General features: G+C 48.4%; 1 protein-coding gene across 5 annotated transcripts; it reads right to left on the reverse strand.

The window, feature by feature from the left end:
- Positions 1-26,831, reverse strand: TRIM29 (tripartite motif containing 29). Of its 5 annotated transcripts, none has more exons than XM_053672193.1 (10): positions 25,882-26,831; positions 17,170-17,265; positions 16,178-16,411; positions 14,602-14,800; positions 11,930-12,031; positions 9,421-9,510; positions 7,065-7,166; positions 5,526-5,624; positions 4,020-4,096; positions 1-1,195 (listed from the first exon to the last, which is right to left on the reverse strand). In XM_053672193.1, exons 1-10 carry the CDS (start codon positions 26,683-26,685, stop codon positions 1,133-1,135), a joined length of 1,866 nt encoding a protein of 621 aa, XP_053528168.1. In that variant the 5' UTR covers positions 26,686-26,831; the 3' UTR covers positions 1-1,132. The 5 variants fall into 5 exon arrangements, with proteins under 5 accessions (XP_053528168.1, XP_053528167.1, XP_053528169.1 ...); XM_053672192.1 differs by having other exon boundaries at positions 9,421-9,513; positions 25,882-26,829; XM_053672194.1 differs by lacking the exon at positions 9,421-9,510.
- Between the last annotated feature and the right edge of the window lie 384 nt (positions 26,832-27,215).

Genomic DNA, 27,215 nt, shown 5'->3' on the forward strand with positions numbered 1-27,215 from the left:
GCAGATAATCAATGTTTTATTCAGGGAAAGCCTAAGCTGAATATCTCCCTCCCTGTCCCACCCCTGCAAACTGGCCCAGCCTTCCCAGATCCCCACCAATCTGCTCCTAGTTTGGTCTCCTCTGCAGGCTCCAAGCCTCATGGCAGCATGGAGGGCGGTCAGAGGAAAGAGGAAGACTGATGGGGCAATAGATGGAAGTGGGGCAGGTTTATCAGGCACCCTGTTAAAAAGCACCAGCAGTTACCAGCCCAGCCACACTTTCACTGTCATGCTCACTTCCCATGGCCAGAAGAATTAAAAAAATTATAAAAGTAATGAAATTCTATAGCTAAATGATATTTTCCTCAGGGAAGCTGGACCAGAAGGTATTTTCACTGGTATCATGTCAAGGGAATTGCTTATCTCGGCAGGTAGAAAAGATGATTATTTTGACTAAGGTCATCTTACCAAGCTGGAAGGCCTGCCCTCAGGGACTATAGACTCAAAGTGGATGTAGTGAGACCCAAGACTACGAAGGATGATTCCAAGACACTGACATGCTTCCTTCTGTGGTGGCCAAAAGCTGCAGGTTTTGCCAGGCTGGGCATTGTAGGTAAGACCAGAGCAGGGCACAAACAACCAGTCTTCTCCTGATGGGGCAATGCTGCTAGGAAGAAAAATGTGGGCCCATGTGGATGGGAGATGAACAACTGTGTTGGCCAGGCATATACTGTGTGCATAATGGGGCAAGGGTCCTTGGAGAGAAATGGTTAACAGGCCTAAAGACCGCAAAATAATGGGCAGAAGAGGAAAGCTGGTACTATGTGGTCACCCATTGCTAGCCCCAATAATCCCACTGAAGAGATAGTTAGTGGGTTAAGGGAGAGAAGTCCATTTATCCCACACCTCTGTGATACATGACTTCTGAGCACAACAAAGATGGTAACAATTAGAAGCTTCAAAACTAGAGAGTGGCCTGGATGGATTGTGGTTAATGGGGAAGGTCGGGGGAAGCCAAGATGGCCCTGAGATGGCTCAGGGAGAGCAGGTACAGGACCGGTCTTCTTCCAACCCAAAGGAGAACAGTAGCAAGAGCAGCAGGGTCAGCTAGGAGTGCAGGGATGGCGGTGCCTCATTCCTGCCAGTCGGGAACTCATGGGGCTTCATTGGACCCAATCCCATTGCCTTTGTTGACGTAGAATGGCCGGTAATGAGACTGCAGGGAACAAGAGTAGTTAGAGAGGACAAATGACAATGGAGCCTACTAGCCAGACCTACCCAACTCTAACCTCCCCCAGGAAGCAGCAGTGGTCTGAACCTTAATAATACTGTGGGTCTGTGGCCAAACCTGCAAGCTTTATCTACCCTGTGATCAGGATTGAGCCCCAATGTTATCAGAGTCTCCAGGTTCAAATCCTATTTAGAGTTTATTTCCATCAGTTGATTGGTGAGCTTGAACCTTGGGCTCATCATCAAACTTTCTCTACATGGCCCAGGAAGGCCCTCCTAGCACCATTGTAGCTCCCATTTATATAATGCTTTCTACTTGACAGAAGAGTACACACCACTGTTTTATACAGATCGACTCATGGAATTTATATAACCACCCAGTTAAGTAGGTTACTGCTACATACCCATTTTATATATGAACAAAGCAAGGCACAGAGAGGATAAGAAATTTGCCCAAGGTCACCTAGCCGGTAAGTAGGGGAGCCAGGACTCCAGGCCCAGAAGTTCAGCTCCAGAGTCCACTCCCACCCATTTGTCCAAACCACTTCTTGAGTCTCAAGAATTCCAAGTGTTTGCTGCTTCTTTCATTGCAAAATTCTCCTTGACAGATGGGTAAAGAGAGGGCAAGCAACTGTCCCAGCCCAACACAGACCACCTCAACCCTTCCTCTTCTCTCATACTGGCTTCTTGTTCAGGTTCTCTTAGGACAGAGCAAGCAACAACTCTGCCAGCTCTGTGTATTATATTCTGCAGCAACTTCACAAAATCAGCACTCCCCTCTCTTCCCAATCTCTCATCACAGCCCTGAGAAACCGCCTGAAATAGAAGTGTACACTTTAGCTGCTGGTTGCCAATACAAGCACTGTGGACCCCAACAGAGTATCTAGGAGTGGCTTTGTCCCTGAGCTGGGACAGAGACTGAGCCCAGCAAACACATGACTGATTCTCATGCAGGAGACATCAAGAGTGCTCCAGCCCCTGCCCTTGTCAGCCTAGAAACTTATATTTACTAGTAGCCTCTTTCCTATGTATGTCTGGAATGATGGACATGACATCTGGAATGGCTCTGGCTCAGCATCATTAGCTACTGAAAATAGCTCAGATGTCAGTGACACTACCTATACTAAACAAAAGAAGAAAGGAAGACCCAAAGAAGTAATGACAGGCCAAGTCACACAGCTACTTGGTGGCACAGTCTGGACCAGCACTCCTGAACCCCAGGTGTCAGTTTGGACCCCAAAGCAAAGTAGATAAATGTGACAATGGCTATAGCCTTTCTTTCAGAAAGACTGGGTCAATAAAATGTAGCTTTACCCAAGTCAGTGAACAGTGCTATCTTTTTGGGAGACCAGAGTGGTGGATAGGCAGAAACAGAGAGCCCCATGGCACCTGGAAAGGATGCTCTCTCTTTCATCTGCCCACCCCTATACCCTTTCTGGTTCAGAGTCACAGCATGTGAAAGCTTGAAGAGCAATGAAATCATCCCAGCCATGTGACTCATATTACAGGTGAGGAAACTGGCACAGAGGAAGAATGACTCACACAAGGTCACATAGCAAGTTGGTGGGAGGGCTGGGACCAGATCCAAGGCAGACTGACTTCCAGCCAGCCATCTCAGCATATTACTATCTGCCTCTATTCTCTCAGGATTGGATACTTAGCTGGAGACACTAGATCCCTGCTTAGCCAGGTATCTCTGGGTGGTGATGAGCCTTCTCTGCTGATATGCAGACTCTGGGATGTGGAAAAGTATATGGTAGAGAGGGAAGGACTGAGCTCAGAAACGGAAGGCTTCTATTTTCTCTCCATATCTGCTTTGTGCATCCCTGCTGCTACGATGCCCCTGGGTCCAGCTCTAAATTACACATACAATCACATAGCTCCAATCACCAGAAAATTAGAGTCTCTCCAACTAAACCGGCCTCAGTCTTTGTGGCCCTGATCAAATCACCTCCTCCTGCTCTGACCTCCAAATGTAAAGACAACAGGGAGCCAGGAGCTCCACCCTTTGACCTAAGTAGATACCACCCACACCTAGGACATCTGGCTGGTCTCCTTCAACAGAGCCTGGCCTGGGCCTTCCTGACAGTTTGTGGGGGTAGAGGCACAGCCTGTGAAGGAAAGTCCCTGATTGGTGAGATCTTGTGCAGGAGTCAGGCATGTCAGGATCATAGGGGTACGTGGACCACATTTTAAACATAAAGAAACAGTCTCAAAGAGGAATCTGACTTGCTCAGGACCCCACAGCCAGCTGGTAGCTGAACATCAAGACTCTGCTTCCCTCTGTGCTGCTCTTCAATGGCTGTGGCTCAGCATCATTAGCTACCGAAACCTAAATGTATCTATTCCTAACTTGGCAGACTCCTCACCCCACCATCACTCCAATCATCCCTGTGCTGTCCCAAGGACATGAAATTCATCTCTAGGATGCCTGTTCCCTGGGATGAGCATTTTACACTCCCAGGGCTGGCAGCAACCAAGCCATCATTTAACAAGCATGGGTACTCACAACTATTTGCCAAGTGAAAAAAAAAAAAAAAGGCTGCCCATTTTACTGATTAGAAAACTGAGGCTCAAAAATACATGCTACCCAGGCCCTCTGCCTATTAGCCCTGGGTTTCTACTACCTTTAGCTCTATGAAGGTATTCAGGCCACTACTGCCTCCTCCTACCATCCCGTGGTCAGGACACATCACCATCCTCCCACATGCTCCAGAAAACTGATAAGCCACTGTCCCTGGGGAGACCTGTTCAGTGTCTAATCTGTACATGCCTGTGTCCATATGCTCTTTTGATCACTCCCCACTCACCAGCAAAGTCTGCTTGCCAGATTTCCAAGTCTGGGGCTGGACCTTGGGGCTCTGGCTCCTCATGAGGGAGGGATAGCCTGGGGAGACAAGAGGGTCTGATCACAGGAAGCATGGGCAGACAGACAGAGCCTGTAGGGTGCAGATGCCATCTCCAAAGTGGTCACCAAACTCTATCCAACCCATTGCCAAGTATAGCCATCCCTGAAGAGGCGTGCAGCAGCCAGGGTCCCACAATGGGAAATCCTGGGGAGGTCTGCCAGAAGGAAGTGGCCCCAAGGTAGACAGAAAGAGGAGGAGCAGGCCAGATAGGCTGAGTCAGATAGCAGAAGACTGTCACCCCAAAATCTAGGTCAGGATTTCCCCCACCCATCCTGAAGACTCACATCCCTGACCCTCCCTCCCAAAGCCCAGGAAAGCCACTTTATAAGCACAACCTGCCAGGATTCCACTGGAATGTGCTCATTTCATCTCCCCAGTGTTCATGGATGATGTTCCCCATTTATTGACCCCACTCATGCCAAGCAGCATGCTGGGACTTTGCAAATGTCTCATTGAACCTCCACCCTATTTCTGTGAGTTCAGCAGTTTGCCCTGAGCTCCACAGCTAATAAGCGGGATTTTAACCCAGGCTTTGCTGGGCTCCAAAACCCACCCTCATGTTCTTCCTGCCCAGTTCTGCTGACTTTCCCCTACATCAGAATCAGGAGGGTGGGCCCCAGAGAGAGCCATGTGGCTGAGGTCCAGGGTTAAGACAGCAAGCCCAAGGGGCCTGAGCATTTGGGCACTGTCCAGGCCTGATCCTGAGGACACTGGTACAGGGCGGAGCTCCCTGGGACTACCTTCCCACTTCTTCCCAGTGAGATCTGTAAGGAGCTGTGACCCACAAAACTGTGGAAAGAACTCTCAGTGTCAGCCATCAGCCTGTAAAGAAAGAAAAGGCCATGACCTGAATGCAGAGGAACTCAAGAAATCCACAGGGTCTGTCCTTGGCTGGGGCCACCTAGAGTCCTGTCCTGTCCTGCTCTTAGAGACAATAAGCTGATTAGACCCAGAAACCACCTGCAGCACTGCCAGGATGCCAGCAAGCGGGCCCATTCTTGGGTTGGCACTTGGCAAAACAGCAGAGACAAAGCAGAGAGCCCAGGTCTCTCCTTGCATCTGGGGATGGACAGCCTTGGAAAGAGAGGGTTGTACTGATCCTGAGTGGGAAGCTGAGAGAGAGGGAATTCAGGTCTCACTCCATTCCCAGAAAGATAATCCCATGACAGCCATCTATAATAGTGGTGAGGATGGGGGTGGGTGGAGGGGGTCCAGGAGGCCAGCCTTATGCAGCAGGTAGAAGAAAAGGGGAGGGGAGCCAGTGATGGCAGTGGGACATTCATCACTCTTCCAAAGGGCTTTGGGCAGGAAGAACCAGGATACCCTAGAAGTGGCAGAGAGTCCCACAGGCTGTTTTACCTCCCCACTGTAGAAGAAAAAGGGGAGGGAAAGGAAACAAAGAAGTACCAGAATTATTTTTAAACAGCCCATTGGTGTCCAATGGTTTGGAAAACTCTGTGGTGGCCTGTCCCAAGGTGGTGAACTGATAGGGGAATTTCTCAGTGCCTGCTGGGAGAGAGAGAGGTATTAGCAGCACAGTGCCAGTTTCAGGAGAGACCAGAGAGAGTCACATTTCATCTTGTGGTGCTGCAATTCCACAGCCCTTGCTCAACCCTAGCCCAGTACTCAGAGCATGCTCTCTGCCTCCCCCAGGGCTGCTGGAGTGAGTGTGGGTGAGTTGGTCTTCACAGATGGGGGCTCTCCTTACACACATGCAGCCCTGACCAGAACCCTCATCCAAGGCCATTCCCAGTGGATTTGGTGAGTGGATCTGTGTGAGGGTGACAGCAGATGCCCCCAGGCTATTCCTGAATGACATGGTGTATTTGAGAAGGTGCTCTCCTAAGGCAAGACCTGTGGAAGAGGCTCTGCAGGCTAATGGGGAGATACTGAGGAACATGAAAGCTCTAAATCACACCTGCTGGGTGGTCTTTGACTTGGGCTTGACCACAGAGAAGGGAAGTAGGATCTGTTAGAATCCAGATAGACCAAGGACATCCTAGAGTCTCCCAGGGGTTCCTGCAGGCTGAGACCCTCTAGTCATATTCCTTTCTCCTTCACCTTGCTGATCATTCCAAGAATCTTCACCCTGGGCATAGTCTGGGATCTCAGCTAGGAAGGATCACTGGATGATAAAGCCCCCTTCAGAGACCTCTTATTAGGGGTTTGCCTGCCCTACAGAGCCCATTTTTCCCTCCCTGAGCCTACCCAACTTGCTTATCCTTTCTTCCAGGCCAGACATCTTAGGTACCAGAAGATAAACTGGGTCACTCTCACCACAACCTGCCAGAACTGTTGCTTGGACATTTCCAAAGAGATGTGAGGGCACTGGGCTCCACTGTGAGCTTGGGCTTGGCTCAGGCCTTTCTCTCAAAATGACCCAGCCACAGGGAACAGGAGGCATTGACTACTCAGCTTTGTCAAAGAGTCCTAGGAGCAGAATCAGACATGGAGGCCTTAGAGATCATCTAGTTCCACTTTTCCCAAAGAAGCTTTGCAGGACCTGGCTCTTTGAAATATGACAGGTGTCATATAGTCACAGGGTTCTAGAGTCAACCATGGCCAGGAGTCAGTAGATGAACAAAGTTAAATAAACTCTGAAGTAGGAGGACTGGGAAGTTTGGCCTGATGAAAGCACCATGGGGATATTTGGGGTGGCAGCTCTATATGGTGTGGCATGTCCCTGTCTCCCTGATGCTGATGCCTGTTATCACAGGGCACAGTGTTCTTCCTTAGGGAACAGTTTGTGATGAGACAAGTTTGAAAAATGCTGTTGGGATATAGCTGTCCCCGACAGTGAAGACATGTATAATGGCAGTTGTCTGGCTTTCAGTCCAAGGCTCTGCCACTTCAAGGTGAGGAACTGATGAGTGAAAGAGCAGAGACAAGTGCAGGGCTTGGTGGGTGACAGTAAAAGCAGGGAGGGCAAGGGGGTACAGAGCTCACCTTTCAGGGAGAAGGAGGAGCTGCCTTGGGCCATAGGTGAGTCATCAGAGCTCTGCATGGTGGAAGAGTACTCCCAGACCCGGGATGTGTAGTTTCCTGGAGCTGTGGAAAAGAGGGGCCTCAGACCAAGGCAGTCTGACAAGGGGGTCAGAGGTGGGTTCAGCCATCTCTGTGACTCTCCAGGCCTTGTCATGTCTCAAACCAGGATACTGCTGGGCCAGGCATGCTTCCCACCAATCCTTCTTGCCATCAAAGTTGTCTTTGTGAAGTATAAAGTACCATCGTGTCCCTGCCTTATCTAAGGATCCACTGTAATCAGATGAAGGTTCAAAGTCCATCACACATAACCTACAGCTCTTTCATGGGCCATTGCCTTCACCTCTTACCACAGACTCCAGTTTCTGGCTTCCATCTCTCCCATCCTTTCCATTGCCCAACATTCCACCCATACTGCACTCTGTATTCCTCGAGGTTTTTGCACAGACCAGGTCCTCTGCCTAGGGCACTGTGCATGCAAACTCATGTGTTGGGGCTTCAGGTGTCAGATCCCATATCATCTTCCCAAATCTGTGTGTAACTCAGCCCATGCCCCACCTCACCCACACCCCTTCCCCCCTGGGTTGTAGTGGCATGTTCAATTGTCTGTCTTTCCTACTGAACACCAAGGGGCAGAGGGTTTACTCATCTGGCTCAGCATCACACCCATGCATGGCATAGAGCCTGGTTCCCATAAGGTGGTCATTGTATAGTTGACAGATGAAGGAATAAGCAAACAAACAAATAAATATAAACACATGTTAAAACTTGGGGACAGAGGCAGCTGATACAAGTCCTGGAATTCTGTTTATCAAGTGGAACGGCTGACAAATGTCCATTTGCAAGCATGTCCCTGTAGTCTAGAGGAAAGAGGTAGTGGGGAGGATGTCTGGACAGCATGGTCACCACTAGGGTATTTGAATGGGGATCTTCAGGGCCCCTGTGGATGATACATCTTTCTCTTGCCCTTCCCTTCCATCAGGTCTGGGGCAGCTTTATCAAGCTCACTTCATGCACAGTCCACATCCCTGGAAATCCTCTCCCATAGCTGCCAGCAGCATGGGCTCAGGCTAATGTTTGGGCTCAGCAGTCAGAGGTGGCTAGGGCTGTCCACAGGCTCCAGTGTGAAGCCTCTCCCACAGAGTCATAAGGAAGCTTCTGCAGCATGGACCTTAGTGAGCATATCCACCCAAGGCTGTAGTGGGGCCATATGCTTTGCCCTTTCATTCACTCATTCATTTGTTCACTCTCTTTTCAAAACATGTTTCCTAAGCCCTTTCTTCTAGGCCCTGGGGTTGCAGCAGTGAATAGGACAGACTTGGCTTCTGCCCTCACAGAAATGCACGTGATGGTACAATGTGAAACCAATCCTGGACATAGAGGTCTGTGCATTGCCCTGTCCATGTGTGCCCCTGACCCTTCAGTCTGCCATGCACGTGATGGTACAATGTGAAACCAATCCTGGACATAGAGGTCTGTGCATTGCCCTGTCCATGTGTGCCCCTGACCCTTCAGATCTCCAGGACCTTATTCTCACTGAAGAGTACCCCCAGCACTCCCTTTTTTACCTCTTCAGACCTTCTGGTGCTGTGTGCAAGGTGGGGGCTCTGGTGGAGCTGGCTCTGTCCCCTCCCTCTCTGCACATGGCTGGAAAGTACCAAGGAGCCCCCAGGGTAGAACCAGGGCTTCCCAGGGCCTGGGATTATTGAACACATGGTCCCGTTTTTAGTATAAGGGAGCAGAGAGGTCATGCACATGGCCTCTCTCCCTGGGTAAACCAGGTCTCCACTCTCATTAAATCTCTATGGTTCTTAAGGGCATATCACTATCTCACCTCTCATGCCAATTTCCAGAGGTGAGCCCATTACATATCATACCATTCTTTCCATCTATAGCTACACTAGTTTGTCTTAACCACTGGACAACTTTACAATGAAGTACACAAATCAGTAAAGATATCTTATGCCCTGATACTTGTTGACGGAGATCTCCACACCTAACCCCAGGTTCCAGTTCCCCTGAATCAACCTTCAAGGAGAAGATCACATCGACCCAGGGAATTCCAGTGATTCTGTAGTGCCTAGCTGCCTTTCCTCTAGCCTAACAATGTCACACATGTGCACACACATGAACATGCACACACATACAATTTAAGCTATACCTCACTCAAAACCCTAACCCAAATCTCTTGAGCTCAAAACCCTAACCCAAATCTCCACATCCACCTCGCATTGAGGATTCTAGCCCCTCTGCCCATTGGCTAACTCCCCTGTTCTGTTCACAAGAGTCTGCCCACCCTCAAGCTGAGCCACCCCCCTACCTTTGGTGCTGTAGAGATTATTGATGTTCTTCTGGTTGATCTCCTTGGAGAGACGGCTGGGGGACATGGGCTGGTATGATGTTCTAGCCCCTGCTGTGAAGCAAAACAGGAGAGGCTGTCCTCACAGAAAGGTGGGTCTGGCTCAATAGGTAGCCTGTGTCTCTCTCTGACTTGAAAGTTAGGAAGGATTCTTTGCTCTTAAATGGCCCCCAGTACCTGTCCCAGGACATAGATTCCACCACTATGACAGCCCCTTTGGGTCTAAAAGAAGGTGGTCACTTAATTTACCATCCAAATTGGGACAACTTTAGGAGTGAAAGGGTGTTACTGATAATTATGCCAAGTGCACCAGGCATAACCCTGGACAGTTCTGGACAGACTGATACACATGGTTACCCTATTTGCAGGCACTGAGGATCACCAGAGGCTAGAAAAACCGACACTCCCCTCCTGAGACAGTTACCATGTGCCTGAAATCACAGAGACTGGGAAATGGGGGTTCTGTGAGGAAGGAGAACCATGGAAATCAGAAGGCATTGGGCCCTGGGCCAAGTGATGGGTTTGATGAGCCAGTACCCATGAACATGAACCAGATTACTTTTCTCCAGGGATGGGAGCCTTATACTGCGCAGGTGTGTACCACCACCACCACCACCCAAATTTGGGCTCTTATATCAATCTTGAAAGGATGGCAGAGTGGGCTACATACCTCCAGGTTACAAACCAAAAAAATATACTCCCCTTGTGTGTCAACCCACCCCTTTCACCTAATCAGCCCACCTCCCACTTGAGTTCCAACACACCTGGCCCAGCAATTGCTGGTCCTTTCTCTAAACCTTTGCACCCACAGTTCCTCATTCCTCTTACCACAGTGCCCCCTGTCATCTTAGCCATGTCCTCTTTACTGAGCATTCTGACCTCTTTCTAGGATCCTGGAGACTAATCTCTCCTGGGAAGCCTTACTTCCCAATCCCACTGCTCAAAATCTCCTAGACACAAGATGGTGGCCTTTTGGTGGCCTTGTTTCCTGATTTTGCTGACTCTCTTGGCCCTTCCCTTGCCTCAACCCTGAGCCTGGGAGCTTTCTCCTCCCACCTGTACCCAAGGTAAGGGCAGAGACACTGGATGAACCTGTTTCTTCCACCTACAGATATCAAGGCCTCACTCCCACTGAGAGAGCTGGAAGCTCTCCTAGCATGTGAGTCCAATATCCTCTTCTCAGAAAGGAACACTGAGGGGGCATTAACCAGTACAATGCTCTCAGGGTGACATCTTGTTGAGCCTGTGCTTTTTTCGTCCATCCCTCACAGCCTGCAGTGGAGCCTATACTCTTCCCAATTTTCTACAGAATAGGGGAGCAAAGCAGGGACAATTTTGGGGGCTTGCTGCCACATCAGTGTTTGGTCCTCAGAGGAATGGGAGAACTAGAAAAGAGACACCCTGACTGAGGGATGCTGGGGTGGTTGCTTAGTATAGGTCTCACAGAATAAGTACAAAGGAAAGCACCTTGAGAAGGGCAGCAAGCAGGACTGGCCACCCCACACCAGGAATGTTGGGGTGGGGGACTCCACTGCCAGCTGTCTAACCAGGTCTCCACCAGAAATTCAGGGTTGCTTTTTTTCAAATTGGGTGGGGCAACAGAGGTTCCTCTCCACTGAGCTCATCCTGCCAAACCCCTAAGTCCTTCCCAATATATGTATGTCCAAGGTGTGTGAATCAGTGCTGAGGACTTGAGGCTCCCCTCTCCCAGTCCCTTGTGCCTTTTCCATATGTCCTTTCTGCTTTTACCCATACCCTACTCTTCCCCAGACTCCCCACCTCAGAAAACACATACCTATACACCTTCCTCCCACCTGAGGCTGGGGAGCCTGGTATAACCACCTTATATAATGGGCATTGTTGTGGTTTGTTGTTAGTGCTAAAGAATGTGACATGCTATCACAAGGCAAAGACAGGCAAACACTGGTCTACATCCACACCCAGGCTGTCACCGTTTTAGGACAAGACTCTCTAGGGCCTGGAGGAGGGCTGAGAAGGCCAGGATGCATGTTATATTACCCCACATAGGGAGGAAATGATGAGGAATTGAGAAGAAGATCCATCAATCTCCCTGCCTTTGAGAAGCAGAATGATTCTGGGGGGAGCCAAGCTTCTTACAGGACTACAAAAACCTAAGCAGAAGCAAAGCACAGCTTGGTCTGGCAGATGGCAACAAGTGAGACTAGAAGCCAGGAGACCTTCTGAAAGGAAAGAAAAGGAAGGATACCTAGAGGTAAGGGAAGTATGGGGGCTGCCTGTGTCACAGGGGAAGAAAGCCTCTCAGGAGCAGGGTACCAGATAATATGTCACATAAACCAGGATGCTTCTGAGAGAAAGAGGAGGCCCTGTTAATTATTACATCAGGACAATAGGTACATACTAGGACAGCCCAAGGCAGTCTGAGGACAGTTACTTTATCCAGGGGGAATCTGGCTGAGTCCTTTCCCAGAGTGGTAAGACTCGCCCTTACCTTTTGGTGTGAGGTACATGGAGTATCTCTTCATAGTGTCTGGCACATTCCACTCACTGGTGTAGCTGTTAGTGTAATTGTTCATGTAGCGATGGTCACCCCCTGGGAAGGAACAAAGTTGGGTCAGAGGAGGGGCTGTGTGGAGGAGAAGCTGGCCCACTGGGGGCATCCTTGCGCTTGGCTGAGTCAGCCCACAGCCTCCTCTGTCCCAGGGAGAGGCAAGGGCCCCCAACCTTAGAGAAAGTAACATCCTTCCCAGCATCCCTTCTGCTCTTGAGCTCCTGGGGGAATAGGGGATTGCAGTGAGCCATTCATCCTCCCTTGGACAGACTCTGTGGGTAACATTATATGCATAGCACTTTGCAATTTACAAGGTGCTACTGATATCCATTTCTTATCTGATGTATATATCAACCCCTATACTGTTACAAAGATTCATTGTCATGTGGCAGATAAAGAAATTGAGGCTCAGGAGGTGAATAAAGTTGCTCAGCCAATGTCATATGACCAATGAGGACATAGTTGGGGTTTGAGCCCTGCCTCACTTCCTAGCTTTGTCCCAGCCACTGCTGACACCTCAAGTGGGTACAGTGATGTCCTGGCACTGGTCTTCCTGGTCAGGGATTGCACAGAGGTGTGCAGAGAGGAGTGAGATTCTTATAGTAGGCACAGACTCCTCCCCTCTCCTCCACCCCAACCATCAGACCCACAAACCCAAACGAATTTATGGCCTAGTGCACAAGCTGGGCTTCCCTAGCTCCCCTCTGCCCCATTTCTTTCTCTCACAATTTCCCCATCTTCTGTGTTCTCACTGTCCTCCCCTCTCCCTCTACCCTGGGCAAGAGGAAGAAATGAGTGGCTCAGACCTTGATTCTTCATCTCCATCACCTATGCCTAGCAGGCTCTGGTACACAGTAGGCACTCCATAACAAACAAATGTCCTCCTATCCTAGATGTTTTCCTAGCCCCTTCCTTCCCTTTCCCAAACCCAGGATAAAGGTGGCCCAGTGTTCCCCAGCCCCCAGGCATTTGGTGGTAGAATGAGACACTGGTCTGGTGTGTGAGCTGGTCTCAGGAAGAAGAGGATGGTTACTCCAAGGTCTGACCCATGGGCCCCCCACCTTCTGCTTCCTATAACCAAACACATTCCCAACCACAGTGTAGCAGCAACAAAAACAAACATAGAAGCCCAAGGCCTCAGGCACAGGTGCAAAGCTGTTGACATCAGAAGCACCCATTCCCACTCCTAGAAGCCACTTTCCAATACACCTTGTGTAGGGCACAGGGCCACCCTTCACAGAGGTCATGGTCAATGCAATCATGACCTAGAAATTACACAATGGGTGGATGGCAGGCAGGGTCCCTGCAAGACTCACAGACTACTTGGACCCAGTCAGGGCCATCCTCATAGATTTGGCCAGACCTCAGCTGAAAGTTTCCTCCACCAGGTTTGTACCCCAGGGACTGTGATCATCACACTCTCTAACCCTTTGCATGGCCACCAGCACTAGCATCTTCTCAGATGAGAAGACATGGGAAATTGAGTAGCAGAGTGTGAAACACAAATGCAATTTAACCCACAGGGAAAAGAAGACTTTGTGAGTGAGGAGATTTCACAAAGCCAGCCTACAGTTGCACTCAATATCTGCCAGCTGTCACCATTGCCATTGTCATTACAAGGAGGATTTCGAGAGCTGAGTTCCACTTAAAGCCAAGAGATTGTCTTGTTGCAATGGCTTATCAGTCCTCAGGTGCGACTTAATGTCCCACAGTTTCATAGGGACACTGTGTGATGTCACCATCTCCAAAATATATGGGTGCCCTGCTAAACCCTGGTACTTCTGCACACTATTTTCCCCTTCTTGTCCCCCAAAAGTTATATGCTCCATCTGGAGACCAAAGCAGAGGTCACTTACTTTGGTGTGCCTGGGGCCAAAATTTATTAATCAAGCTGTTTCCTCAAGGCCTGTGTTGGCCTTGGCACTGGGTGGGGGGCTTTGGGAAAAGTGCCCAGACTTTAGGAGCTAAAAGAACTGGGTTGGGTCTGGAAAAGATTTAATAGGGTATTCTCTCAGGTTCAGAGCCTTTCTGTGAGATTATTCAGTTGGCCTCTGTGGGATGCAGCATGACTCAGAAAAGAAGCTGACTTCAGGGGAGCTAGTGAGTCACTGAGACATTCTGTGTTCCACTCTCCCTATCCTGGCCCCACCCAGCCTCTGGGTGTAACACCACTCAGCACAGTCATGGCAAGTTCTCTCTCCAAGCACAGTTCTAGGTCACATTTAGTGGAGTCTGCAAAGCTACCAGTTTGGAGTCTGACCCTTACAAGTAACAGCATCTACACAGCTGCTGGATTGGGCCTGACAATCAAATGTGAGTCTAAATGAGACAAGTCACTGAATTTGATGGACGACCACAGAACAGAGATATATGGGCAGCCAGTGCCTAGGTGCTCCTTACCCTGGAGGCTCCTTGTAATGGCTGCCTAACTTTTGCAGCAAGTTCAATGAAGGGCTACAATCCCTGAATCTTAGTACCAGCATCTTAGGTGCAATAGGTGACTGGGAACAATAAGGGGTCAGTTGGTGGATGCCAACCTGTACCAGGCAGCAAGAACTGACCTAGAAGAAAAATGCCCATGGCCTTAGATCTTCCCACAAGAGGGGACCTACCATTCTCCATGTGGTTCCTTTCAATGAAGTTACGGCTTAGGTCTGCCTTGCATATCTTCTCAATATGACGCATGCACACATTAAGTAGGTCATCCTTGAAGTTGCCGAGTGACTGCCCTAGGCCCTCCCCCTCCAGCAGAACATGATAGGTGGGCAGGGGAGGTGGGAGGGAGTAACTGCTCATCAATGCACCAAATTCCTACCAAGAAAGGAAAGAAGCCATTAACCTCTGGGGTTTTTAGAAGTTTTGGGGGATTCTTCTCTGCAGATGTCTGTCACAGACCAGCTGGGAGACTTAACACTGGGATCCAGAGGTGCTGGGTTCTAGATCCAGCTTTGCTACTTACTAGCCCCATTTCTCTTCACTGGGAACAGCAGCTTCTCCTTCTGTAAAATGAAATGGTTTTACTAAAATCCACTAGATGCTAACATTTCCGTTAGGACTAGCAGTCAGATAGATGGCTCTACAATTCCCACCTTTAACACTGGGTACATCATTCCTATCTCATAGGGTTTAGGAGAGTATGAGCTGTGAAGACTTTAAGAGTGAAAATGCTAAAGAAATGCAAAGAATTACTAGAGCACTGTGTGTTGGTCATGTTGGTATCTCCACCTTTACATGCCACACTCAATACTGCCCCAACACTTTTGCACCTCTACTTTCCCCTACCCCTCACCAAAGAACCTTTTTTTCTTCTCAAGTCCTAATGGGACTTCAAGATCCAGTTCAAATTCTACCTTTTCACAAAGCTGTCTTAGATTACTCACGTCTTCTTGCCCTTCTCACAGCTTTTGCAGGCACTTATCTCCTGAATCACATTTTATCATTTAATTATACAGTCTTATATATTGTTCTATAATTGTACATGTCTTGTCATCCCAGTTAGATGTGGCTCCTTGGGGGCAAAAACCATGGCTTATACTTCTCTATTCTTTTTTTAAAAATTATTTTATTGTTGTTCAAATACAGCTGTCTGCATTTGCCTCCCACCACTCTCCATTCCCCACCCCAGGCATCCCCAACTCCCTCCCCTGCTTCCACCCCCACCTTGTTTTTTTCCATGTGTCCTTTATAGTTGTTCTTGAAAATGCTTCTCCCCTTCCCCACCTTTATCCCCTCCTACCTCCCCTCTGGTTACTGTCAGAATCTTCTTAATTTATTCTTCATTCCCCTAATAAGAGTACTAGGCATGCAGTAGTACCCAAAACACGTTAGCAAATAGAAGGGTGGATGGATGACTCAATAAATAGACAAGATCAAAGATGACAAATAAGCAACACTTACCTCCCACTATTCTATAGCCAAAGCAGGAATCACTAATCAATCACAGAACTTTTTTTAATGTGCTTTATGTACTGTTGGTGCATATCAACTGAGGTTGGTACAAGGTTATTTTTGTGTGCCATCTTTGAATTAGGTAGGAAAATGGCTTGGAGAGAAAAATTAAATGGATAGGTGGAAGAGCATGGATGGATGAATGATTGATGAAATGGAGTATGGATAGATAATCAATGAGGGTATGAGAAAGTGGATGAGAGGACTAAGGGACTGAATGATGAAAGAGTTGTTTGTTACCTGGAGAAACAGCACTGAGTCACTGATGCTGTGCAGCTGCTCCCTGGTTTGCTTGTCCTCATGCAGCACCTTGGCCCTTTGGTCTAAAGCATCCACAATCACCTTCACTTGATCCACAGCATCCTTCTCCCTCTGCTCCAGTGCAGCCCTCACTTCCTCCTTTTGCTTCTCCAGGTCCCGCACCAGGTCCCGAAAGTTCTGTTCTAAGATGGCCTTCTCATTGGTGGTGAAACTCTAGGTTCACAGTGAAAGGATAGAAGAAGGAGAGTTAAAAAACCTCTGTATGGTTTTAAAATTAGTTCCTATGTACCTTTAGGTTCCCAACACAGTCACGTTGTCCCAACCCAGCAAGCCTGTTTGGTCGAAATTCTCATTCAAGGCATCATTGAGAGATGCCATTTTTGAAAGAGATGCCCAGATTTTTTTATATCCCATCTTTCCTAATTTATCTGTGGCTCCTTCCCTACTATCACTCCACCCTTGGGCAATGCTATGGGCACACAAGTGCCTGCATGAGTCAGGGTATGCTCATTGAAACCTCAATCAGAACAAAACCTCATTCAGAAAGTGAATTGATGGGTATTTATGCAGCCAGGATCATGAGTCAATAATTTCATACTGTGGTTAGCAATTACTTGAACCTTGGCATGCATACCTCTAGCCACACTGGCACAAGAAAAGAAGAAATGGTAAGCATTTGGTATCTGGTGGACAGAGCAGACAATGGGGACAATTGAAGACAGGTTGTTCTAAGGTCATTATTTCCTGGTATAATGTGAAATGAGTTTTACGTGATGGACAAGATTCTACCTGGATTCCTGACCCAGACTTAGAAGGGAAATTGGTAGGAATGTTAAAGCAGGTGGGAAAATCCAAAGACAAACAGGCGTAGGATGTAAATGTGGGCCTACCTTAAACAGGAGGTCTGTCTCCTCCCAGGAGCACAGGTGAGGTAAGAGCACAGCAAGGAAGAGGCCTGGGGGACTGCTTACCTTGATGCGGTCCTTCTCCTTCTGCCACTTCTCAGCTTCATCCTCAATCTCAATGATCTTGAGCTGCAGCTGCTCCTTTTGCAGTGACAGCTCTGTCTACAAGGAAGGGTCAGGGTTGGTGAAAAAGTCAAGGGAAAGAGGTGGAAGAATCAGGGAGAGGTCTTACCAGGGGAGTTAACTTGACAGAGCTCACTCATCTACTCAGCCACTCATTTAGCAAACCCTCACTGGGACCTCAGATAGGCCGGGCACCATGCCAGTTGCCAAGGATCCAAAACATTGTCTCACTGTAAACTCAGACCTCTGGGGTTGGACATCCCAACCACATCCTGAAAAGGGTTAAACCTTTGTGAGTCCTTTCCACCCAATGTGAGCTGGAGGAAGGCCTGTTTATGGGGTTTCCACTCCTTTCAATGGACCTGGGGACACTTGGAAGAGGAAAGAAAGCTTCTGCCTCTTTTAGGCTAAGGAATGGAAGGGGACTCAGACCAGCTCAGCCCTGCCTAGCCTAGCCCAGCCCAGTCCAGCCCAGCCCAGGGAGTGTCCTGTGGCAAAAACAGTGTGTAACATTTTTATGGCATGACGTGAGGCCTATGTTGCAAGCTGGAGCCGGGTTTGCTGCTGGTGAGGACTCTGTCTGGGCAGGCATAGCTATAAACCTGCTAATGGAAAAAGGAATGAGATCTGCAGTTTGGACAAGATAGAAACTTTATTTGGTGGGTGAGGCAGTTATGGGTAGATGTGGGAAGAGCAGGAGAGGTTGTAGGGATCCCTGCTCAAGAGCAGAACACGGGCTGTTGGGGTCTGAGGAAGGCTGAGCAGAAGATTTATCAGGAATGTGCTGGAACATGAGCTTTTATAACCATACTTCCCTTCCATTTGGAAAAATGACTTACTCTGAAAAGCAGCTACAATAAAGGTAAAAGGAGAGGGATGAAGCTAAAGTCAATTCAATTCAGGCAGGCCAAGGGGCACCTTTTTTTCTGCTGGGCTCCCCACTAATGCTTTGAAAGCACATTTCAGCTTGGAAGACAAGTGAGTAATATCCACCTAACAGACAGAAAAACCAAGTCATTGAGACAGCCTTGAAGTGTACCAGGTCTCCTTGCTACACTGGGTTTTAAATGCAGAGGCCACCCCTTTATCCAGCTATTTTTTTGAGGAGCCCACCAGAATAGTCAAGATGAGGAAGCCATATATAACTAGGAATATGAGCTTCATCAGCAAGGAGTTCTGAGCAGCTGGGCACAGATTTCCCCACATGTCACACTTCCTGAACATTTCACGTCACCAAGGGGTTTGCTGATGGAGAACCTTTTACAGACACCAGGGAAGTGAATTGATGGTGAAGAGAACTTCCCTGGATTGTTTGGAAAAGGTGTCCAAAGAGCTGGGATGCTAGTAGAGAAGATGGAAAAGACCTGGGGCAGGCACTGCAGAGCTCCCAATGTAAAGTCCCTGATTTCACCTCCCAGCCAAAAACACACTTCTGGACTTTACAGCTAGGAGACTATGGGTTCTTCTCAGAAAGTGGCTGCCCTTCTAGCAATGAGCTGGAAATACCACAGTATGGAAAATGTCTCACCAGAGATGGAAAATTTGTGTCAAGGGGAAGGAATAAAAGACAGAGAGTATGGACATTTGGCCAGGTGTCTGGAAAAAGGCTGAGGAGGAAGCCTGGCCCAGTGGGAACAGCCACAGTGGTGGGAAGACAGAGAGCAAAGGAAGTAAGACCCCACTGTGGACAGCAGAGACTCAGTCCTCACACTGTCTGAAGATGTAGGGCTCAAGTGTCCTGAACACAGAGTCGGCAAAGCCAGGGTCCCAGGAAGTCCCAAGCAGTCTGGACCTGAAATGCAAATCCAAACTGTAAGGAAGAAACCAAGAGGTTGGATAACAGGTCTGTCCCAGGCAACTTTTCCATCCCTAGAGAATTCCCACGCTGGCCTAAGTTTGATGGGACAGCTGGAAGCCTCCTTCCCATGAACTCAGGGGTGGAGAAATTGGCACTTAAGTTTCTTATCCCCACCTCACCATCCCCTAAACAAGGTTTGATAGACAGGAAAGCAGAGAATAAAAGTTCATACACTCCCACCTCAGGCCTGGTGGGAGTAGGGGGAAGGGCAGGCTTTCCATGAAATGAGCATGGGGAACCCAGGAGGAAGTCCACCTAGAGCAAGGGCTGGGAAGCCAAAGGCTTAAATTCAGTTACCATCACCTCCCAGCAGGTGGTATTTGCAAAGTGACTAACTTGTTTGTGCCTCGGACTCTCCATCTTTCATGGAAATGGGAAGAGGACTGCCTCCCAAGGAGGCTGTGGGATGAACTAGGATCAGGTAGTGAAGCTCTCTGAAGGTGCCTGACATGGAGAAAGAACTGAATAATGATCCCAGTGTCACTGTTGTGGCACCTTCCATGCACCAAAGGGTTAAGTGCAGTGTGGCAGGCAAGCCGGTAGGGCACAAGTGAGGGCAGTAGACAAGTATAATCAGATGAAACCTCGGTGTGTAGTAATGAGTGAAGCAGGTGTCACTGCATTAGGATCCAGGTGCAATGTGTATACTGTCAGGATAGAGTGAAGTGTGCATAGAAAGGCTGGGAGATTGAGACTTAGACCAAGAGTGCGAAGTAGAGGCTTTCATTGTGGATAATTGAAATTTGGAGGACACTGGGGAAACCAGAATGGAGGTAGGAAAAGGGGGGTTAGGGTAGATTAACTACTTGTAAGTGAGAGATTTGTTCAGAAAAAGTTAAGGCCAGAGTAGTTAAGAATCTGGAGTAAACAGAAGTGCTCAGGGAGACCTTCTGGGAGCTACGAGGGATGAAGAGGATGAGGCTACATCAAGGCCTGCAGGTGAAGAAAGGTCATACCCAGACAAGCATGGATTCACTGGCCAAGAGAAGAGAAGAAGGCAACTGAGCACTGATGAAGGGGAATTTGATGACATTTAGAAAAATAGAAAAGCCTAGGCCAAGGGCAGAGGGAGTCAGTCCATGGGAGCCCATCCTGTGCAAGAGGGAGGGAAGACTAAAGCTAGCTGAGGTATGGAGAGGTGTCTGTCAATGACAAGGGTAGGAGGGGGAGGTGGCTGGTCTGGAACCATGTGAGGGCAGTCAAAAGTGGAGACACACTGTCTGCAGCAGTGGGTGGATGGATCAGTTAGCATAAAGAGAGTAGTCTTATTTCTTTGGCACACTAAGGAAGTTGGACACAGACTGGGAGAAAGCCTTGCTCCTACAGCACACCTTGTGAAACCAGAGTTGCAGAACACAGTGGGACCTTGGAAGGGATCTTAGACTGGAAACTCTGTGCTACTAGAGTAGTCTTTTCTCGCCTCTGGAATAAGGAGGGTTTGGAGTGAGACCTCTGGAGATCTATCCAGCTTCTGTTTACCTCTTGTCAATACCCCTGCTAGAAAGGCAGGATATGGAAAATAATGTAACATAGGAAGACTCCAAAATAATTGGGCTCTGTAATGCTAGGAAAGAAAGGATACTAATTGTATTACTTAGCACCTACTATGTGCCAGGCATTTCTCCTTTAATGGAGCACAACCCACTGTAAAGGTGAGTAATGTTATCCCCATTTTACAGATGAAGAAACCGAGGCCTGGAAAGATAGCATAGCTTGTCTGAGTTCTTCCAGCTGGCATGTGGTGAAGCTGAGATGCAACAATACTTACTCTATCATGTGGCCTCCTAACCTCCAGGCTGTTCTCTGTACCTTCCAGGGCATCATCCTTCCTTCCACTCCTGCTGCTTCAGCTCATGCAGGCTTTCTCACCTCACAGGTGAGTCCATCTCTTTCTCTTGTTGTTCCCCTTTCCTCCCCATACCCTTCTCTGTGCCACCTAAGGCCCCAGCTATCTCTCTCCCTCTCTCCTTCCTCCCTTGGTAGGTGATTAAAGCCTGTGATGTCTGATGGGGCCTCAGCTTTCCACAGCTCCTTAGCTACCCCTCCTTCCTGACTCTCTCCTAATCCCCACTTCGTTCTTGTCACCCTGCTCAGGTCTGTCCCTAAATGCCTCCTTTGTTCCCTCTTCCACACTTGTCTGGTTGCCTCTCACTCTGGCGCCTGGGACAGGACCTGTGTGGGACATTCAGCATTGAAAGCAGAGGTTTCCTTGAAAGTAGAAAGTGGCACAGCATCTGGTGGTGTCTCAGCTTGAATGGGGCCTTCGGGTGCAGACAAAGCTGAATATTTTCCTAGACATATGTACTTGCACTGCCCTCAGTAAAGGAGAGATTGGACATCAGGCTGTGATCTTCTTCTGACCAAATTAATAACATGGGCCACTGACTGTGACATTTGCCAAATGAGCCTGTTAATTGCCAAATTTGTACTCTCAGACAAATGGTAATCATATGGGTAAGAATCTGAAAATCTATATAGATTTCCACATTTCCACTCAGATGTCAACAAGCCCATTATTATTCTGCTTAACTGAAGCTTATATTTCCTTCTTCTTCCTCAGGTGTTAGGACAGGTAAGGGGTAAAATAGGGTGGGAAGAACATCACCCAGGTCATCTCTAGACAAGATGTGGCCCTTAAGGAAGTAGTCCACTTCCCTGGGCCTTGGTTTCCTACTGGTGAAAATGAACTAGATCCCTAATTCTCAGCCTGGAAACACACTAGAATCCCTATGGTAGTCTTAAAAATAAAGATCCCAGCCCTAGCTGGCATAGCTCAGTGGATTGAACACAGGTTAAACTGAAGTGTTGATGGTTTGATTCCTGGTCAGGGCATATGTCTAGGTTGCGAGCCGAGTCCCCAGTGGGGGTTGAATGAAAGGCAACCATACATTGATGTTTTTCTCTCTTTTTCCTTCCCTTTCCTCTGTCTAAAAATAAAATAAATAAAATCTTTTTTAAAAATTAAAATAAAATTTAAATAAATAAAGATCCCAGGCTCTGACACCCTGGTTCGAAACCTTTTGGGGTGAGGCCCAGGAATCTGTGCCTTAACAATTCATCGGGCAATTCAGGTTAGAAATTGGCTTTTATAAGCCACTGGACTCAGTGTCTCCAAGGACAGCCTGCTAGTCCTATGAAAACAAAGTTTAAAATGGTGGAGAGAAAACAGCCTGGGCTACAGGCACACTAATAATTTGAACCATAGCACTGCTGGTCCCCAGTACTGTAACTTTGGGTAAGTTTTTTGACATCTTTGAGCCTATTTCTTCATCTATAAAATTAGTGCAGTAACCCCCACCACCTGGGACTGTTGTCAGCAGCAATCATGTCAATGTCAAGGCCATTTCTTAGAACATAGATAAAAACTGGTGCATGTCTTACACATTTGTTCTTCACTTCCTTCCTCTGCCTCCTATCTCTAAACCTCTTGTATTTTGTTGTTTCCCCCTCAGCACCCATGGAAATCATCCCACATCCTTTTCTTACCTACCCTGTCCTAGAGCAAGTGTTCTCCCTGCCAAATCTCCTGGGAAAGTGGTCCCAGCCCCTCCATCACATCCCAGGCCTTTAAGCCTGGCTTCTCTTCTTAAACCCCAGTCACTGTCATCTGTCCAAAGAGCTTTCTTGCCTATACCAGCACAGCCTTTAAGGCTGTAGGACCAGTGACTGCCCATGCCCAGCAGCTTAGAAAGCTCAGCTTTCATGGAGGAATAAGGCAATGAGGTGAGAAGCAAACCTATGGGGCATGGTCAGAGTAACAAAGTGAGCCAAATGATGGAGCTGGAAGAGTGGCTGAGGTGCTAAGTCTGAGCCTCACTGAGGAGCAAGGCACTTAGGCCTCCAGAGTGATGCTGGACTGAGTGCTCCTCCATATGTGGCTCATGGTGTTCCCAAACAAGAGCCTAGCCTGGACCCAAAACAGAGAAAGGACACTGGTGGGTGCAGAAGCCAGGCAGGCTGCCCCAGAGCAGGCAGCCATTCATCAGGCAGAGTCCATCCTAACTGAATGCAGTAGGAAGGATTTGGGTAGACACAGGAAAGGATGCACATGTAAATGGTAAATTTTATCAGCATAATCTGGCCTGAGAAATGTCCAGAGGCAGAGGTGACAGACAAGATGATATCTGTGGGACCCCTTGTGATGTTTAGAGTGAAATGAAAAATATTCTCATCTCAGGTCCACCAAAGGAAGGCTTGTCTTATTGCCATATCAAGTGACCTTGCCCCAACACTGCCTCCACTCTGAGTCTATAGATAGAGCTGAGGCCCAGCAGATGAACACCCATAACCCTGTGTCATGTACAGCTGCATGTAGCTAACCACAATAGGTCTCAGATTATCTAACTTGGGTTTTCACCAGCCAGCCTGTATAACAGGTTCTGGACAGAGCTCCTTGTAAAAAGCTGTGTGGGGGCTGATGTTTGGGTCTGAAGAGATGCCTTCAAAAGATGCCAGGATTGATGTAACTCCACTCTGTGCCAACGTCCCCCACTTCTGACATTATAGCAGAGCCAGGCCTAGACAAGTTGCTCTGTCCCATTTCAGTCTCTGGGCTGGTTAGTACCACTCCTTCCTGTCTACTCCTATGCTGATGGCACACATGCTACATGAAGCTCCCACCATTAAAATCACTTCAGTGGATCAGACGCTTTTCCCTGAAAGCTCCTGTAAAGAATACATATTCTGAATCTTAATCCGTCAATGCTTTTCTTAAATATTGGAAGCGAACTTAGGGGGATTCTTGCTCAAACTCTACAAGCTTAGATGGATGCCTTCCTTTCTCTGGCCTATTTCCTATCTGCAAGGTGAAGAGGAGACAGATGAGATTGCTAATATTCCATGAAGCCTGACATTCTGTCCTCTATGATTTGATGTTTATCTAGAGCTACTATGGTGTAACAAGGCAGATGTTCAAACTTTTTTTGTGTATCTGAGCTCTACCCGCTGACCTGCATCATGATCTCTCAAGGGCCAGGACTGTGTCTTTGAGTGTTACACAGCCCCAGTGCCAGGGCATAAACTCCAAGCTCCTGGGGGCCTTCAAGGAGAGCTACCCAAAACCCTTCTTGTCCTCCAGGGGCACTTGAGCTTTTCTTAACTGGTGATACCCTTGTTTCAGATAAAATTTGGGACCAAACCCTACCTATAAAATAGATAAATAATAGTGTGTGCTGTTGCAATAGATGTGGAGACCTGAAGCCCTGGCTTCTTTGCACCAATCTTGTCCCTTTCTCATCCATGAGGCCTCAAAGACATTTCCAAGATTTGTAGGACTCCATAGGGTAATTTGAAAACTACCAATCTAGCCCAAAGCTTTGCTTTAATGTATAGGAAAACCAAGAATGGAAAGGAGTTGTCCACAGCTAATTAGAGGCAAAAACCAGGAAGAGAACTCTGTCAGGTCTCTTAAAATCCAGTCAGTTTCTTGGTTGCAGTGGATGAAGATGATTGCCCCTTCTTCTGTTTTGATTCCTCAAGTAAGCTCCTGAAGGATAGGTTCCATGACCTCTGCCCTATCTCTTTCCCAATATGAAGCTTGAAGCCAGGCTGGGGTGGGAAAGTAGGGTAAACTGGGAACACCTTCTTTCTGGGCCAAACTAAGCTTCTAAAAGCATTTTTGAGTATTTCTCCATCTCTAATTTTTCCATCCTTGCCCAAGGGTATGGGCAAAAGGTGCAGGGGGAGAGTAATCCACCAGTTCCTGGTCCAGGAAGGCAAGTCATGGAGAGGGCCTGTGCAGCCCCATTCTGAGAGGTGAAGAAGCTCTTGAGGAAAATTGGTCCCCTGCATTGACCACCAGGAGGTTCATCCCAGTGGGAGGCTGCCCATAGCAAGAAGTTGTGTGGCTGCTGGAAAGAGCATGCCCAACCTCTGTGGCAAGGGGAAGCTGCCAAATCTGATCCTTTAAACCAGAACACCTTCTCCATGTGTACCAAATTCACAGCCTTCACATGCCTGTACTCCTCTGCATAGAAGTACAGGCATAACCACATATATAGAGCCCATGCAAACATAATTATATATCACATATACAAATATATGCAAACATTTACATATGCACATAAATTCCCACATGCATGTATATACACACATACATGTTTACACCCCACCCCCACACAAACAACAACCCTTACTAATAGTTTCCACCTACAGACAGAGGCACATTCTTCATGCAACCATACACAGAAAGCATACTGGGAGGCCACTGAGGGAGTCAAGAGACTGGCTGGGGGAATCAACAAACTGACAGTAACCAGAGGGGAGGGGGAAGGAGAATAACTTGAGAAAGATGGAAAGGGTTGTCAAGGCACAGGTATAAAGGACAAAGCCAAAGGAGGGTAGGATTGAGAGTGGGAGGTGGGGGTGGGTGGGGTGGGGAAAAGGGGTTGGGAGAAAATGGCAATAGCTGTACTTAAACAGCAATAAAAAAAGAAAGAGAAAAAAATAAAGTATAACTCTCGAAAGAAAGAAAGACCCCAGCTAAGACACAGAGCTCAGGATTGAGTACTGATTCTCTTATCTACTTGAACTTATCTTATGTTCTTGGCCAGGTACCCGATCTTTTCTGAGACTGTATTTGCTCACCTAGGAAAAGTCCCTATCTCCTGATGCCTTAGAGGATTGGGAAACTGTCTTTGACCCCAAGTCTGGGGGTGTGCAGAAGGGAAAATGAGCCAGGGACAGTGAAGACTTAAGTCCCCAATCTTAGAAATCCCTGGTGGAGGAGATCAGATGGAAAGACACTAGTGGTGAGAGAGGGAAGGCCTGGAGGGCCAGTGAGGGGTCCAATAAGTTACCTCCTTCTCAGCCTTGGCCTCCTCAACAGTCACGGTGCTGTGATTCTTATGTTCCTGGAACATACAGAGGTAGCAGATGCAGGTCTGGTCCGTCTGGCAGAAAAGCTCCATGGTCTTGCCATGCAGGGGGCACTTGCGGGCCTCGAAGTCCCGAATGGGCTCAAGCAGCTGGTGATCTCGGAAGGCAGCGCCTTCCAGGTGGGGCTTGAGGTGCAGCTCACAGAAGGAGGCCTGGCATACCAGGCAGGATTTGACAGCCTTCTGTTTGTTGCCAATGCAGGAGTCACACAGGACCTCCTCTGAGCTTAGCTTGGAGTGCAGGAGGGTGCCAGTGTCCACCCGGGGATAGCTATTCCTCCGGACATCGCCAGGCTCTGCAACTGGAGAGGCAGGCTTCCTGGGCTCTGAGAAGATGGACTTCCGAAGTTCTGCCTTCTCAGCAAAGGTGACAGGTGGCTTCTTGGCAGCCCCCAGCTGGAGCCCAGCATAGGGGGATCTCTTGCTTTCCCCAGTGTCCATGCTGAAGTAGTTGGAGCCCTTGTCATCAACAGACTCCACAAACTGAATAATAGGCCGCCGCCACTCATTCCCAGAGAACAGGGAGCTCTTTCCTTCACCTGGCTTCACCGTGCTACCTAAGCTCTTGCCCTCAGCTATCTCCCCACCATGTCCATTGGTGGTCTTGGCAACTTTACCATCAGCCTTGGCCCCATTCTCCAGACTGCCAGTGGGGCCTGGAAGGCTGCTAGCTTCCCTGGATTCTGGGCTGGCCCCATTGTTCTGGGAGGCATCTGCAGCTTCCATAGCAGGAACTTGGCTGGTCTGTTTCAGGCTAAGTGGGGCTGCAGGGTGGTGACCTCTCTGGCGGGAGTCTAAGCGGGAAATGGGACAGGCAGCCACAGAGACACACCTACAGGAACAGGGAGGAGCAGGAGGAATAGAGAGGAGGGACAGCTGGTGCAAACCTGACACAAGGGCGCCTCACAAGCAGACAGGCTAATTATGCAAGGGCCACACCCTGTACATTCATACCTAACCTGATTTTTTAAAGAAGTGTTTTTTCCCCCAGTTTATTTATTTTCCACAGGTCAGCAAAACAGCTGGGCTGCTTCCTTTTGATGCACCTTTTTTCTAATCAGGAAAGTTGGGGAGCCTCTGTCCTCACAAGTGAGCAGGCTTTGCTGAGCTGAGGGCCCCCTGGGGCAAAAGCTGGGGTGTCTGAAGAGGACCATGGGGCAGAGGACTATTAATTTGGTCATACAAGCCAAATAGCCTTGAAATTTGTGGGCCTGGATTCCAGAGGAGACATTCGCTGCCCTGGCATAATAGAGTTG

The sequence above is a fragment of the Artibeus jamaicensis genome, unplaced genomic scaffold (genome assembly GCF_021234435.1).
Source record: "Artibeus jamaicensis isolate MK-2021 breed Jamaican fruit bat unplaced genomic scaffold, CSHL_Jam_final contig_196, whole genome shotgun sequence".
In the NCBI taxonomy this organism is placed as follows: Eukaryota; Metazoa; Chordata; class Mammalia; order Chiroptera; family Phyllostomidae; genus Artibeus; species Artibeus jamaicensis.

What these genes read in the sequence shown, in the direction of transcription:
- TRIM29 (XM_053672192.1), bottom strand. Translation starts at nt 26,685, where the DNA reads ATGGAAGCTGCAGATGCCTCCCAGAACAATGGGGCCAGCCCAGAATCC. An exon ending in AGGCCAAGGCTGAGAAGGAG is followed by an intron (nt 17,266 to 25,881) that starts GTAACTTATTGG and finishes CCTTCCTTGTAG; the next exon opens with ACAGAGCTGTCACTGCAAAA. An exon ending in GCTGTTTAAAAATAATTCTG is followed by an intron (nt 4,097 to 5,525) that starts GTACTTCTTTGT and finishes TTGTCTCCCCAG; the next exon opens with GCTATCCCTCCCTCATGAGG.